At 38.7% G+C, this 15,163-nt stretch overlaps 1 protein-coding gene across 2 annotated transcripts in view; it reads left to right on the forward strand.

Annotated features, from left to right (window-relative positions):
- LOC127443524 (intersectin-1-like) overlaps nucleotides 1–15,163 on the forward strand; it is an 89,756-nt gene that overhangs the window by 31,784 nt on the left and 42,809 nt on the right. Inside the window, exons 13-17 of one of the 2 annotated variants that reach the window (XM_051702207.1) lie at nucleotides 6,053–6,202; nucleotides 6,321–6,461; nucleotides 6,822–6,909; nucleotides 11,146–11,285; nucleotides 14,299–14,382. In XM_051702207.1, coding sequence (XP_051558167.1) covers nucleotides 6,053–6,202; nucleotides 6,321–6,461; nucleotides 6,822–6,909; nucleotides 11,146–11,285; nucleotides 14,299–14,382 — 603 coding nt within the window. The remainder of the gene's footprint in view (nucleotides 1–6,052; nucleotides 6,203–6,320; nucleotides 6,462–6,821; nucleotides 6,910–11,145; nucleotides 11,286–14,298; nucleotides 14,383–15,163) is intronic. The other variant, XM_051702208.1, reaches the window with a different exon arrangement.

Below are 15,163 nucleotides of genomic sequence, written 5' to 3' on the forward strand. Positions count from 1 at the left end.
GCAGGGCATTTGGGTGATGTCTCAGCAGCATACTTGTAGGGCAAAGCGATACCATTACTATTAAGATTTCCAATAGATTCTACCCACTCAGTGATGCACCCACTGAGAAGCCTGTCGGAAACGCCCTGGTTATAGGTGATTCTATTGTATGGAACGTGGAAATAGAGACTCCAGCCACCATAGTAAAATGCATTTTGGGTACCAGAGCATCTGACATCAAATTTACAAGTGCTGGCTAATGCTAAACATAGATTTTCTAAGATTGTTAGTCATGTCGGCACTAACAATGTCCGGCCTTGCCAGTCAGAGATCACTAAAGATAATGTTAAAGAGGTGTTTGAACTTGCAAAAACAATGTCAGACACTGTTATATGCTCTGGTCCCCTCCCTGCTCATCGTGGTGATGATGTTTGTAGTAGATTAGTGTCACTGAATGGCTGGATGTCTGAGTGGTGTCAGCAGAATAGCATAGGATTTATAGACAATTGGATGAGTTTTTAGGGTAGACCTGACCTACTAAAGAGAGACAGACTCTATCCCTCCAGGGAAGGTGCCACTCTCCTCTAGTAATTTGGTTTTAATAGTAATATTGTTTGACTAACTGGGGCCAAGGACAGGATGCAGACAAACTGTACTACTAATTGTAAATGAAATTATTACAGATCATAGTTCATATTCGCTAAACCTGGCTTAAACCGGATGAATATATTAGTTTAATTTAGTCTGCTCCCCAAGGTTATTGTTGTAAACATGAGGCTCGCCTGAAAGATCGAGGAGGGGGTGTTGCTTCAATTTACAGTGATGTTTTTGGTGTTACTCAGAGGTCAGGATATAAGTTCAATACTTTTGAACTAGTAATGCTTAATGTGACATTGTCAGATACAAATAAAAATATGTCGTCTTTTGTTCTTGCTACAGTATATAGACCACCAGGGCCATATTCTGATTTCCTTAGAGAATTTGCAGATTTTTTTGTCAGATGTAGTAGTTACTGCGGATAGAGCTTTAATAGTCGGTGACTTCAACATTCACATAGATAAGGATGATGATACACTGGGATTAGCATTTATCAATATTCTCAACTCTGTTGGGGTCAGACAAAATGTGATAGGATCATCTCATCGGCATAATCATATGCTAGATTTAATTCTGTCATATGGAATTGATGTTGATTATATAACAATTCTGCCACAGAGTGATGACATCTCAAATCATTACCTCATCTCTTGTATGCTGCGCTTAGCAAAGGTCACTCAATCTACGCCACGTTATCGATCGGGTAGAACTATTCTTTCGACCACTAAAGATAGCTTCACTAATAACCTTCCAGAATTGTCTCAAATACTCAGTAAACCAAAAAATGTTGAAGAACTTAATGTAATCACGGAAAATATAGATACAGTCTTCTCTAGCACTCTTGATAGTGTTGCCCCACTTTGATTAAAGAAAATTATAGAGAAAAGCTCCACACCATGGTACAATGAACACACTCATGTTCTCAAAAGAGCAGCTCGAAAAATGGAGTGCAAGTGGAAGAGTACAAAATTAGAGGTCTTTCGTGGTGCATTGAATGATAGCGTCTCTAGCTACAGAAAGGCTCTAAAAGCTGTCAGGTCTGCATATTTTAGCAAACTTATTGAAAATAACGGCAATAATCCTAGGTGTTTATTCAGTACTGTGGATAAATTAGTAAGGAATAAAGCTCCGACTGAACCAGATTTTTCATCGCAGCACTGTAGTAAAGATTTTATGAATTTCTTGAATAATAAAATTGAAATCGTCAGATACAAAATTGGCATTATGCAACCATCTGCAATAGCACCTTTGAAGACAGTGTCTCATATTATTCCCCACGAGCAACTTCAATCCTTTGCTGTCATAGGACAGGAAGAGCTAAGCAAACTTACCAAAACATCAAAATCAACAACATAAATGTTAGATTCAATACCGACCAAGCTATTAAAAGAGGTGTTTCCTGTAATATCAGAACCTCTTCTTAATATTATTAACTCCTCATTATCCTTAGGGCATGTCCCAATAAAATTTAAGATAGCAGTTATTAAACCACTTATCAAGAAGCTTGATACTGGAGAGTTGGCTAATTATAGACAGATCTCAAATCTCCCATTTATGTGAAAATACTAGAAAAGGTAGTGTCCTCGCAACTATGTTCATTTTTACACAAATAAAAATAAAAATGGTATTTATATGAAGAATTTCAGTCAGGATTTAGGCCCCATCATAGTACAGAGACTGCACTTATCAGTTTCAAATGACTTGCTCTTATCATCTGATCGTGGCTGCATTTCTCTTCTAGTGCTTTTAGATCTTAGTGCAGCCTTTGACACCATAGATCATGAAATTCTCTTGGATAGGCTTGAGAATTATGTTGGCATTTGTGGACAGGCATTAGCTTAGCTTAGGTCCTATTTATCTGACCACTACCACTTTGTCTGTGTAAACAAGGAATTGACAGATCAAACTAAAGTATGGATTGCCACAGGGATCAATTTTAGGGCCTGTCCTTTTCTCCTTATATATGCTTACCCTTTGAGACATAATCAGGAACTGTGGAATTTTTTTCACTGTTATGCCGATGATACCCAACTTTATATTTCCTCAAAACCTGATGAAATTTCACATTTCTCCAAATTAGCAGAGTGTATCAATGATATCAAAAATTGCATGGCTAGAACTTTCCTTCTGCTCAATTCTGGCAGAACAGAGTTACCAATTATTGGACCAAAAACCTCTAAAAATAAGACTAAATATAATTTGACTCTCGATGGATGTACTGTCACGTCATCTTCTACAGAGAAGAACTTATAATTGATAGCAATCTGTCCTTTGAAAACCACATTTCAAATGTTTGTAGAACAGCATTCTTCCATCTCAGAAATTTTCTACTGACGAAAAACTAATTCATACGTTTATGACTTCAAGACTAGATTATTGTAATGCGTTACTGGGAGGATGTCCTGCAGGTTCCATAAATAAACTTCAGTTAGTTCAAAATGCAGCAGCTAGAGTGCTGACTTGAACCAAAAAATATGATCATATCAGCCCAATCTTAGCATCGCTACATTGGCTACCTGTTAAATTTCATATTCATTTTAAAATACTTCTAACCACTTACAAAGCTTTGAATGGTATAGCTACAGAGTACTTATGTGTCCTTCTATCACGCTATATTCCATCACGCTATATTCCACCACATTCAGTAAGATCGCAAAATTCTGGCCTGTTAATAATACCTAGAAAATCTAAATCCACAAATGGAGGTAGATCCTTTTCCTATTTGGCTCCTAAACTATGGAATAGTCTTCCAAAGATGGCTCACTCGGGAAACACTCGCTCAGTTTAAGTCTAGACTAAAGATGATTTTTTTTTTTTCAGCCAGACATACACCTAATTTATCTATGAACTCATAGTTATGCTGCATTAGTTAGGTCTGCCGGAACAAGAAACACTTCTCATACTCTGTAATCATGTTTTAAAGTGAATGGCATCTACGCTAATATTATTCTATTTGTTTCCCTCTCTTAACCTCGGGATACATATCCTGAGGTTACCAGAGCCTGCCAGATCCAGCTCTGGTCCTGCCTGATGTCCGACTCCACCTACTACGTGTTGCTGAGTGATGATGACTAACTGCAGCCAGTGCCAGCCAAATATCACTTCTGTCTACTATGCTGGACTTCACAGAGGATGAAATGATATCAGCATCAACCGTCAGACATGGGATACTTCACTGGACACTGCCTGAAACTTGGACTTAAGATGGATTCCACCGGAAATTAGTCTGCCACACGCTTAGAGTCGAACTGCAGTGCACCTTACTGACCTCTGCCTGCATCACCTTGGTCAAAAGATGGACTACACTCTTAAAGTAGAATACATAGATAATAAATTAATTGCAGTCTTCATCAGCCAAATGACAAAGGACAATGTGTCTGTTTGCATTACCGCAGTTAAATAAGAATGTAAATTCTAAGACATTGGTCATTAATCTTAAAGTTAATACAAAAGCTTTTTGTTTAAACATTGGCCCCAAACACTTACTTAGTTTACCAATTTCAAGTCTTGTCTTGTACTACACATAAATAACTTATACTTGCATTATATTCATGCTGTTAGCCAGAGGAGAACTGGCCCCCACGGTGAGCCTGGTTTTCCCCAAGGTTATTTTTCTCCATTAAACATCTTATGGAGTTTTGTGTTCCTTGCTGCAGTCACCTAAAGCTTGCACACTGGGGTCTAAATATAAATATAATTATTTTCTGTTATTTATTTTAAGGTGCAATTTACAATCATGTTTTTTTATTAAACCACACTATTATTACTCGAATATATTACTATATTACAGCCTTTTCTGTTAAAGCATAATTTTCTGTAAAGCTACTTTGAAATGTGTGTTGTGAAAAGCGCTATACAAATAAAAAAATGACTTGACTCTAAAAGGGCGATTTAGACAACTTTACAGCAGGGATAGTTCACCCAGAAATAAAAATTATCTCATCATTTACTCATTAACTCAGTACCACAGATGTGGATGACCTTTTTTCTTCTGCAGAACACAAACAAAGATTTTTAGGAGAATATTTCAGCTCTGTAGGTCCATACAATGCAAGTGAATGGTGGCCAGAACTTTGAAGGTCCAAAATGCATATTAAGGCAGCATAAAAGTTATCAATGCGACTGCTGTGGTTAAATCCATATCTTCAGAAGCGATATGATAGGTGTGGGTAAGAAACAGATCAGTATTACGGTATGTCCTTTTTTACTATAATTTTCCACGTTCACATTCTTCTTTTGTTTTTGGCGATTCACATTCTTTGTGCATATTGCCACCTACTGGGCAGGTTGGAGAATTTATAGTAAAAAAGGACTTAAATGTTGATCTGTTTCTCACCCACACCTATCATATCGCTTCTAAAGACATGGATTGAACCACTGGAGTTGTATGGATTACTTTTATGCTGCCTTTGTATGCTTTTTGGACCTTCAAAGTTCTTAAAAAAAAAAAAGAAAAAGTAAAGAAACTTTTAAACACTCAGTTATGCCTTGCCCCATAGACTTACATTTTAAGGGCCACAGATGCTAGTTGATTGTTTTAGCTACTGTACCTTTTAAGACTTCTACATGCAAATGACCTCATCTTACCTTAAATATCAGTGTGTTACACTTTACTTGTGAAAGTTGTAATGTACTGTATGTATACACAAATCAGCCACAACATTAAAACCACCTGCCTAATGTTGTGTAGGTCCCCCTTGTGCCGCCAAAACAAAACATTCTGTGATGCTACTCTTCTCACCTCAATTGTACAGAGCGGTTATCCGAGTTCCCGTAGACTTTGTCAGTTTGAACCAGTCTGGCCATTCTCTGTTGACCTCTCTCATCAACGAGGCATTTTCGTCCACAGAACTGCCGCTCACTGGAAGTTTTTTGTTTTTGGCACCATTCGGAGTAAATTCTAGAGACCTTTGTGTGTGAAAATCCCAGGAGATCAGCAGTTACAGAAATACTTAAACCAGCCCGTCTGGCACCAACAATCATGCCACGGTCGAAATCACTGAGATCACATTTTTTCCCCATTCTGATGGTTGATGTGAACATTAACTGAAGCTCCTGACCCGTATCTGAATGATTTTATGCATTGCTGCCACACAATTGGCTGATTAGATAAACGCATGGATGACTGTTGGTGCCAGACGGGCTGGTTTGAGTATTTCTGGAACTGCTGATCTCCTGGGATTTTCACGCACAACAGTCTCTAGAATTTACTTCGAATGGTGCCAAAAACAAAAAACATCCAGTGAGCAGCAGTTCTGCAGATGGAAACACCTTGTTGATGAGGGAGGTCAACAGAACGGCCAGAGTGGTTCGAACTGGCAGTGTCTATGGTAACTCAGATAACCGCTATAACCGCTAATGCTATTCTGAGATGCGGGTCGGCACGAGGGACACCTACACAATATTAGGCAGGTGGTTTTAATGTTGTTGCTGATCGGTGTATGTGTGTGTAACCCTGTGTTTATTGTATGTGAAGGCTGCTAAGCGTGAGCTGGAGCGTCAGCGTCAGTTAGAGTGGGAGAGAACACGTCGACAGGAGCTGCTCACTCAGAGAAACAGAGAGCAGGAGAACATCGTCCTGCTCAAAGCTCGCAAGAAAACACTCGAGTTTGAAGTGGAGGCTCTGGTACATACACTTCATAAGCTTAACACTTCCATTTGTTCTGTTAAATGTCACCACATTTTAGAGATTCTTATGAATTGGATAGTTTGATTCCTCTGTTCTTCCTATCTTTTTCCTGCAGAATGACAAGAAGTCTCAGTTGGAGGGTAAACTGCAAGACATTCGTTTCCGACTTTCTACTCAGAGACACGAGATCGAGAGCACCAATAAGACACGAGAACTCCGCATTGCAGAGATCACCAGCCTGCAACAGCAGCTGCAGGTTTGTATTTGTCTGTTTATTCCTCACTTCCCTCTTTCCTAATCTCTCTCTTCAATCCTCTGTCTCTCACCTCATACAGGAGCATCAGCACAAGTCAGTGCTTCCTTTCAGTTTTCACACCATTTAAATGAGTCCCTCCTCTCCAGTTTGTGGTGTTGCGTTACGGTTAGCAACAGTTTTGGGGACGTTTTTTGCACATTGCATGCAGTACAGGAAACACTGGTTTACATCCATCCATTCTTGATACTATATACATGCTTACAAACAAATATACACACAATAAAGATATCAGTGTTTTGTTTTAGATCAAGTGATCTGTATTTTATGTCTCTTTTCTTTCTTTATCTCTTACTCTCTCAGGAGTCTCAGCAGTGGTTGAGTCGGTTGATTCCTGATAAACAGTGTCTGAATGACCAGCTGAAGCAGGTTCAGCAGAATAGTCTGCACAGTAAGAACACATTCCACCACACGGCTTTAAAGATCCAGCACTCTTGGCCAGTGTCTCGTTCAAATATTCACAGTAGAACAGGATATCTGAATAAATAATTTTGAAGCAGTCTCTGAAAGACTATGCTTCATCAATGTATAGCTGGTGGCCTGTTGAGTCTAAGTGGATAAACAGTCTATTAATAGATCATTTCTGTGAAAGACTATGACTAGTTTTGTGCTAAATTGTGAGTCTGACAAATTGGCCCGTTTGGTGTAACCATTTGTTGTCTCACAAACTATGCTTTAAATATAATTATTGAATTTTCCACAGGCAAAATAATTGGTTACTTTATATGCAATTAAAAACCCAAATTAATGCTATATAAAATGGTATATACTGCACAGAATCGAGCCTGAGTTGGTACACACTTTAAAACACACATATTGTCATTCACATGTGACCTCATGTCTCTTTGGGCCCTTTTATACATTATATAAAAATCTAAACTCCTATTTGCTGGTGTTCAGTCAGTGGAAATTAAACAGGACTGTGAGGTGGTGCCACCTGGGGTTCTACGTTCTGCCATTATTATCACCTCAATGGGTTTCTGTTATAAATTGGTCAGATTAAATGTTGATGATCAGCCCAACATGACTTGAAATTCAAGCTTGAAATTCAAGATACAATTAAAGGTGTGTTCAATGTCCTCGCCCTTAACGCACCCAGATAAAGAATTTGTAACACTTCAAATAAAAACTGTGAACTGTGATCAGAATTACTGTGCCCTCATTTTCACACAGGTGTCCTAGCAGAGTAACCACATTAGCTATGGACATGTTTTACAACCAGCAAGTGTCCAAATAGTTTTTATCTTAATTTTGAGCTGTATGATCTATTGGTTTATGATATAGAGCCTAATGAACGTATTTTTGTGAAATGTTTTGCTTGAGAAGTGGGCTTGTTGCGTGTTTTTTTTGTTTTTTTTTTAAATGCAGTGCATTCAGAAAGTATTCAGACCCCTTCATTTTTTCACATTTTATGTTGCAGCCTTATGCGAAAATGCTTTACTTTTTTTTTTTTCACATCAATCTACACTCCATGCCCCATAATGACAAAGCAAAAACCAGATTTTTGATAACTTCGCAAATCTGTTAATTAAGAAAAAAAAAATGAAATATCACATTGACATAAGTATTCAGACCCTTTGCTATGACACTTGAAATTTAGCATGCAATTTCTCTGGATCATCTTTGAGATGTTTCTACACTTTGATTGGAGTCCACTTGTGGCAAATTCAATTGATTGGACATGATTTGGAAAGGCACACACCTGTCTATATAAGGTCTATATAAATGCATATCAGAGCAAAAACCAAGCCATGAGGTCAAAGGAACTGCCTGGAGAGCTCAGAGATAGGATTGTGTTGAGGCACAGATCTGGGGAAGGCTACACATTTTTTTTGGCTGTATTGAAGATTCCCAAGAGCACACTGCCCTCCATAATTCTTAATTGGAAGAAGTTTAGGACAACCAAGACTCTTCCTAGAGCTCGCTACCCGGCCAAACTGAGCAATCGGGGAGAAGGGCCTTGGAAAGAGAGGTGACCAAGAACCGATGGTCACTCTGGTTGAGCTCCAGAGATCATGTGTGAAGATAAGAAAAACTCGCAGAAGGACAACCATCACTGTAACACTCCACTGATCTGGGCTTTATGGCAGAGTGGCCAGACGGAAGCCTCTCCTCAGTGGAAGACAAATAAAAAAGCACCTAAATGACTCTCAGACTGTGAGAAACAAGATTCTCTGGTCTGATGAAATGAAGATTGAACTGTTTAGCCTCAATTCCAAGCGTCATGGGTGGAGGAAACCAGGCACCGCTCATCACCTGCGTAATACCATCCCAACGGTGAAGCATGGTGGTGGTAGCATCATGCTGTGGATGTGTTTTTCAGCTGCAGTGACTGGGGTACTGGTCAGGGTTGAAGGAAAGCTGAACGCAGCAAAATAAAGATAGCATTTATGAAAACCTGGTCCAGAGTGCTCAGGACCTCAGACAGGGCCAAAAGGTTCACCATCCAACAGGACAATGACCCTAAGCACACAGCCAAGACAACGCAAGAGTGGCTTAGGAAGAACTCTGTGAATGTCCTTGAGTGGCCCAGCAAGAGTCTGGACTTGAACCCAATCGAACATCTCTGGAGAGACCTGAAAATGGCTGTCCACCAACAGTCCCCATCCAACCTGACAGAACTTGAGAGGATCTGCAGAGAAGAATGGCAGAAAATCCCCAAATCCAGGTGTACAAAGCTTGTCGCATCATACCCAAAAAGACTTGAGGCTGTAATCACTGCCAAAGGTGCTTCAGATAAGTACTGAGTCAAGGGTCTGAATCCTTGTCAATGTGACATTTCAGTTTTTTCTTTTTAATAAAGTAATCAGAAATCTGTTTTTTTTGTTTTGTTTTGTCAATATGGGGTATGGAGTGTAGATTGTTGTGAATTTTCTTCTTTTTTGCTGCAACATAACAAAATGTGAAAAAAGAAGCGGTCTGAATACTGTCTGAATGCACTGTAAATGGCACTTGGTTTTAGGGCTGGGTATTGATACAAATTTCTGATTCAATTCTGATTCACAAGCTCTCGGTTAGATTTGATATAAATTCTTATGGATATATTTCTGTTTTAATGTCCCTTTTGCATACAAATAATATAAATTATATCCCAGCTAATGCTGTTAATAAGGCAGGGGACCTTCTAACTAGGGACATTAAGAGAATATTAATTTTACTAATTATATTTTATTAGTTTTTCATTATTTTGCTCACATTTGAGCTTTTTAGAAAAGAACAATAAATATGATAATATATTGCATGTATTATTTTTTGTTACATTTATTATAACATAATTTGTACTATTTACAGGTATTTACATTGATTTGTTGAACACGTGCTAAAAACCGGTACTGTCTCTTTAAGAAAACCGGCATTTCTGTAAAGATCCTCTGTAAATGAGCGCATGTTAATGAGAGAGGACTCTTAATGGCTTCATCTCATCCGTTCTATGTGTGATTAGCATTAAATGTTTATTTTGTGTGTTTTTTTATCAACAACTGAATGTAGAGAACTGAAAGGGTATTAAAAGAGACATTATTCAATGGCAAATGGGTCTCGTGGATCTCGTCTTTGGACACACATTAAACAGAACAACTTTTACTCTCAACATGCAGTGAAAGGATCTCGCTGCTGAATACTCCAAAACTATGCCACACAATTAGTGGTGAGTGAAAGGTAAACATTTACCAGCCAGTTGCCAAATATATACATTTTTAGTCGCATAGCGTGAAATTTGGTTGCTAATGCGAGGGATTTTCTCTCATTGTAGAGGGCTGCGTATAGAGTAAAAGATCGATCTTGGGATTTAAGAATCAATATCGAGATCATTCAAATGCAGATCTACACTACCGGTCAAAAGTTTTGAAACACTTACTCATTCTTTATTATATTTTTTTTTTTTCACATTTTAGAATAATAGTAAAGTCATCAAAACTATGGAAAAACATAAATGGAACTATGGGAATTATGTTGTGACTAAACAAAATCCAAAATAAATCAAAACTGTGTTATATTTTAGCATCTTCAAAGTAGTCACCCTTTGCCTAGAATTTGCAGACATGTACTCTTGACATTTTCTCAACCAACTTCTTGAGGTATCACCCTGGGATGCTTTTTAAACAGTATTGAAGGAGTTCCCATCTATGTTGGGCACTTACTGGCTGCTTTTCTTTATTATTTGGTCCAAGTCATCAATTTCAAAAAATGTTTTTTTTATTTTTTTATTAAATTTTAATTTTATAATGAAATAAATTAATATGGTGGCACAATTATATTTTTGTCTACAAAACTAATTTCAAACATTTAAGCATACGCCTTCAGATCAAAAGATTTTTAAGATCATGAGAAACATTTCAGTCAAGTGTTTCAAAACTTTTGACCGGTAGTGTATATTTTTACCCACATCAACTGGGTTTGATATTTTGCTATCTAATGCAATACCATTCATACATTAAGTGTGGCTTAAGTGTCAAAATACTGTAAAGGTTGTTTTTTATATTACATTTCTTCCAATTACAAACTACTACTCATTGACATCAGTGTAAATGAGTGACAAGTGAAGCTGCTCTTTATTGGCTATACAGTTTAGGATATCATGTTTTCAGGATTGATCTTTAATGCTTATCCGATTGTCTCTCTTTTGTAGGAGATTCCTTGTCCAGTCTTCAAAGAGCCATAGAAATGAAGGAATCAACCAAACAGCAGTTGCGAGAACAGCTGGATGCTGTGGAGAAGGAGACGCGCTCCAAACTACTGGAGATTGACGCCTTCAACACGCAGCTGAAGGTACCACTGAAAATTCTAAACAGAACACTAAGTGACAGCCCTCCTATTGCACCTAGACAATAGCCTTCAGAATTTATTACCTTGGTTACTTATGATACTTTTATGTTTTGCTTTTCATTGTGTGTGCGTTTGTATGAAAGAGGAAGTAAGAGAGAGAGAGAGAGTGCATTTTTAGATTTATTGGTCATTCACACAAACATACTTAAAGGGTCCAAAGTCACAGTAAATATCAGAGGTTGACCGATACTGGAAAAAGCAGAAAACTGATTAATCGTCCGAAAGTTTTTATATTAGATTTAAAGAATGTAAAAAAAAAAAAAGAAAATATCAGTCTACCTCTTGTAAAAAATATTGGCAAATAATTTTAAAAAACCTACCGGCATAGATTTTTGCCAATAACCGATAGTTCCCAGAAACAACTATTGGCACTGATATATCGGTGTATCCCGGCGCGGACTGGCCATTGGGAAAGCTGGGACTTTTCACGGTGGGCCAGCCGTGAAATGGGGCCGCATGGGCCGCCGCATTATGCAGAACGCGCCACAAAATGCCGTTGCGATTGGCGGAAGGGGGCAGCGATATGCAGAAAAGGACAGCAAGGACCACCACCTCCAACACTCAACAACTTTTGTGCCAGTTTCTATGTAAAATCCCGGGCCGAATTTTCTTCCCAGTCTGCCCCTGGGTCTACATCTAGTAACATATAGGCTTTGGCAAGTAAATGTTGGCCAAACTGCAAAATAATGCGTGGTTGAATTATTTTTTTTTATTTTTTTATTGTTGTTATTATTATTATTATTTGATACTCTCATTTCAAGAAGTCAATGGCTGACAAATTCATCCTTTGGGGAGAATTTACCAGAAGAACTTTAACTAGGAAGCCAGTTTTAATGTCATAACTCCAGAACAGAACATGTTGCACAGAAAAAATGTGACGTTCTGAAAGTTTTTGTGTGAGGTCCTGTTTAACAGAGATATGCTGTGATTGGCACATTGACCTGTGCTGTCTGCTGCAAATATATGAGAAAAACAGCTAAATAATTCCTTCGTCATAGGGACAACATTATATATCAAGGAAATAATGCAAAATACATCCTGGTAATGGCTCAGAGTTAATTTTGGACCCTGCCTACACACAGTGGATATGATAAAACCAAGACGACATTCTTGATGTCGTCTTTGTGCATTCAGTCAGAATTAGAGTAAATGAGAGTGAACAGGAAAGCATGTTCAGTACATCACACAACCTCTTGTTCCTTTTTCACTGTATCTGCATGTTGCTCATCCCACCCCTTGTCTTCCCCACACTCCTCATCCTCCGCTCCTCCTGGCCAACTCCCTCCCAACTACCCCTCTTCCATGTTTATGCGGCTTTGCTGGCCCTCTTTGTTTGTGCTTCCTCCTCCTTCACCCATCATGGTGGTACAGTCTTTGGGGCTGTTCTATCAGACCCACGCTGCCAGGATGAAGAACATGCAGTCGGAGCTACTATTTGAAGAGCTGAGGGGGCGACAGGTAGACAACCCAGAAATGTTGTTACCCTCTCCAGAAAACTACCACCATTAAACTGTTACCCCCTACTCACAGCATTGTGCTTTCTGCTGCCCTTTTACGAGGGGAGTTAAAGTGTTAGTTCACCAAAAAATGAAAATTATCTCATCATTTACTCATCCTCATTCCATCCCAGATGTGTATGACTTACTTTCTTCCGCAGAACACATTTAAAGAAAAATAGAAAAATACCGTAACTCAGAAGGTCCTTAAAATGCAAGTGGACAGTGATTAGACCTTTTAAAGCTCCAAAAAGAACAGACTGTCAGCATAAATGTCATCCATACTCCGCTGGTTAAATGAATGTCTTCTAAAGCTAAACGATTGCTTTTGCTGTGAAAAAGATCAATATTTAAGTACTTTTTAACTATAAATCATCGCTTCTGGTCAGCAGCAGTATGCACATGTGTCGTAATCGCATTGGGATGTTCACGTGAGAACAGACGCTTGTGCGACACACCCAGAAGAGCGGCGCTGTTACAGCTGAGTAGGAGGAGTGCTGTACAGAAGCTTTGTTGGTTTTGGTTTAGATCTTTATTTGTATATTTTTTTTTTTTTTTCTTTTCTCTTTTCTCTTTTTGGTTTGTTTACTCACAATGGTGCATCTGTGTGCTCATACTTGATGTCTCAACTGAGAGAAAAAAACTTGAGGTTACTTCCGTAACATGCCAATGCGAATACATCACATGAGAGACCGCATGAACTCTGCCCTCTTGTGAATGCGCATAGTGCTGCTGACTGGAAGCAATGATTTATAGTTAAAAATGTCTTAATTATTGATCTTTTTCACACCAAAAGTGATCGTTTCGCTTTAGAAGACATTAATTTAACCGCTGGAGTTGTATGGATGATGTTTATACTGACTGTCTGTGATTTTTGGAGCTTCAAAGGTCAGATCACCATCCACTTGCATTTTAAGGACCTACTGAGCTAAGGTATTTTTCTTTTTTTCTTCAAATATGTTGTGCTGAAGAAAGAAAGTCATACACATCTGGGATGGCATCAGGGTGAGTAAATGATGTGAGAATTTTCATTTTTGGGCAAACTATCCCTTTAAGAGTAGCACGCTTCCACTTGTGTCTTGACTTGACTACTTCCCTTTACTATGAAAATCTGAAATACTTATGGAGGATTATAGTGAAAGCCTGTTGCTCACACTAAATTATCAGAGCAAGGAACTGGCTTTACTTGGGTTCAAATGTTTTGTCTGGTCCGTTTGTTTCTCGCTCTATACTTAAAGGATTATTTCACCCAAAAATGAAAATGTTGTCGAAACAAGGGTGAGTAAATGATGACAGAATGTTCAATTTTGGGTGAACTGTCCCTTTAAGATGATTATGAATAACTTACTGTGAGCCAAGTACAAATCAGGGCAGAGTACAAACAGTGATGAAAATGATGATCATGGTGGTGGTGTGACCTTTGACCCCTCACCATTTGGGTGGATCTGTGTCTCTTGCAGTCAGGGAGCTCGGCGGACGAGGTGGTGTTGGACTGTCTCGCAGCACTGCTGGCCTGTTTGAATCATATACACTTCTACTTCCAGGTCATCCCTCCCTCTCCCCCTGAACTTTGACCTCACCCTACATCTCGCTCCCCCCTTTTGTATGCCTCACTGCACCTCCTCCAGCTCCCTTTGAGAATCCCGTCAAAGCAGCACTGTACCTATTCTAAACCTTAACGTGTCGACAAAAGGCTATTCCTTGTTTTTGCACTGATCTGAGACTAGTTTTGCTCTTTCTCTAATGGACAGGTTTAAATTCTGAGAATGGAAAAGCTGGTCTTAAATCAGCGTTATTAACGCATAAGGTTGATCATGCTGCTTTCCTTTCAAGCCTTGTGCTGCACTGTCAATTGATTCCGCAAGCAAACCAAGGCAAATCAATGAAGCTAACTACCTTATGCATGAACCCGGACATCATTTGTTTATGTTTTAAATTAATTATTTATATTATTATGTAACTGCATAATTTAAAATTATTTTGGAAAACTGAGCTTATATTACATCTATTATTTCAATGTCTTTTTACATTTACATTCTGGTCACCAGTTTCATCAGGGGCGATTAAAACTCTCCATGACACAACATGATTTTGAACAGTTTCCAGACTGTGCTGCCAAAACAGCGCCAACCCGCATCTCAGAATAGCATTCTGAGATGATATTCTTCTCACCACAATTGTACAGAGCGGTTATCTGAGTTACCATAGACTTTGTCAGTTCTAACCAGTCTGGCCATTCTCTGTTGACCTCTCTCATCAACAAGGCGTTTCCGTCCACAGAACTGCCGCTCACTGGATGTTTTTTGTTTATGGCACCATTCGGAG

The sequence above is a fragment of the Myxocyprinus asiaticus genome, chromosome 7 (genome assembly GCF_019703515.2).
Source record: "Myxocyprinus asiaticus isolate MX2 ecotype Aquarium Trade chromosome 7, UBuf_Myxa_2, whole genome shotgun sequence".
Taxonomy (NCBI): Eukaryota; Metazoa; Chordata; class Actinopteri; order Cypriniformes; family Catostomidae; genus Myxocyprinus; species Myxocyprinus asiaticus.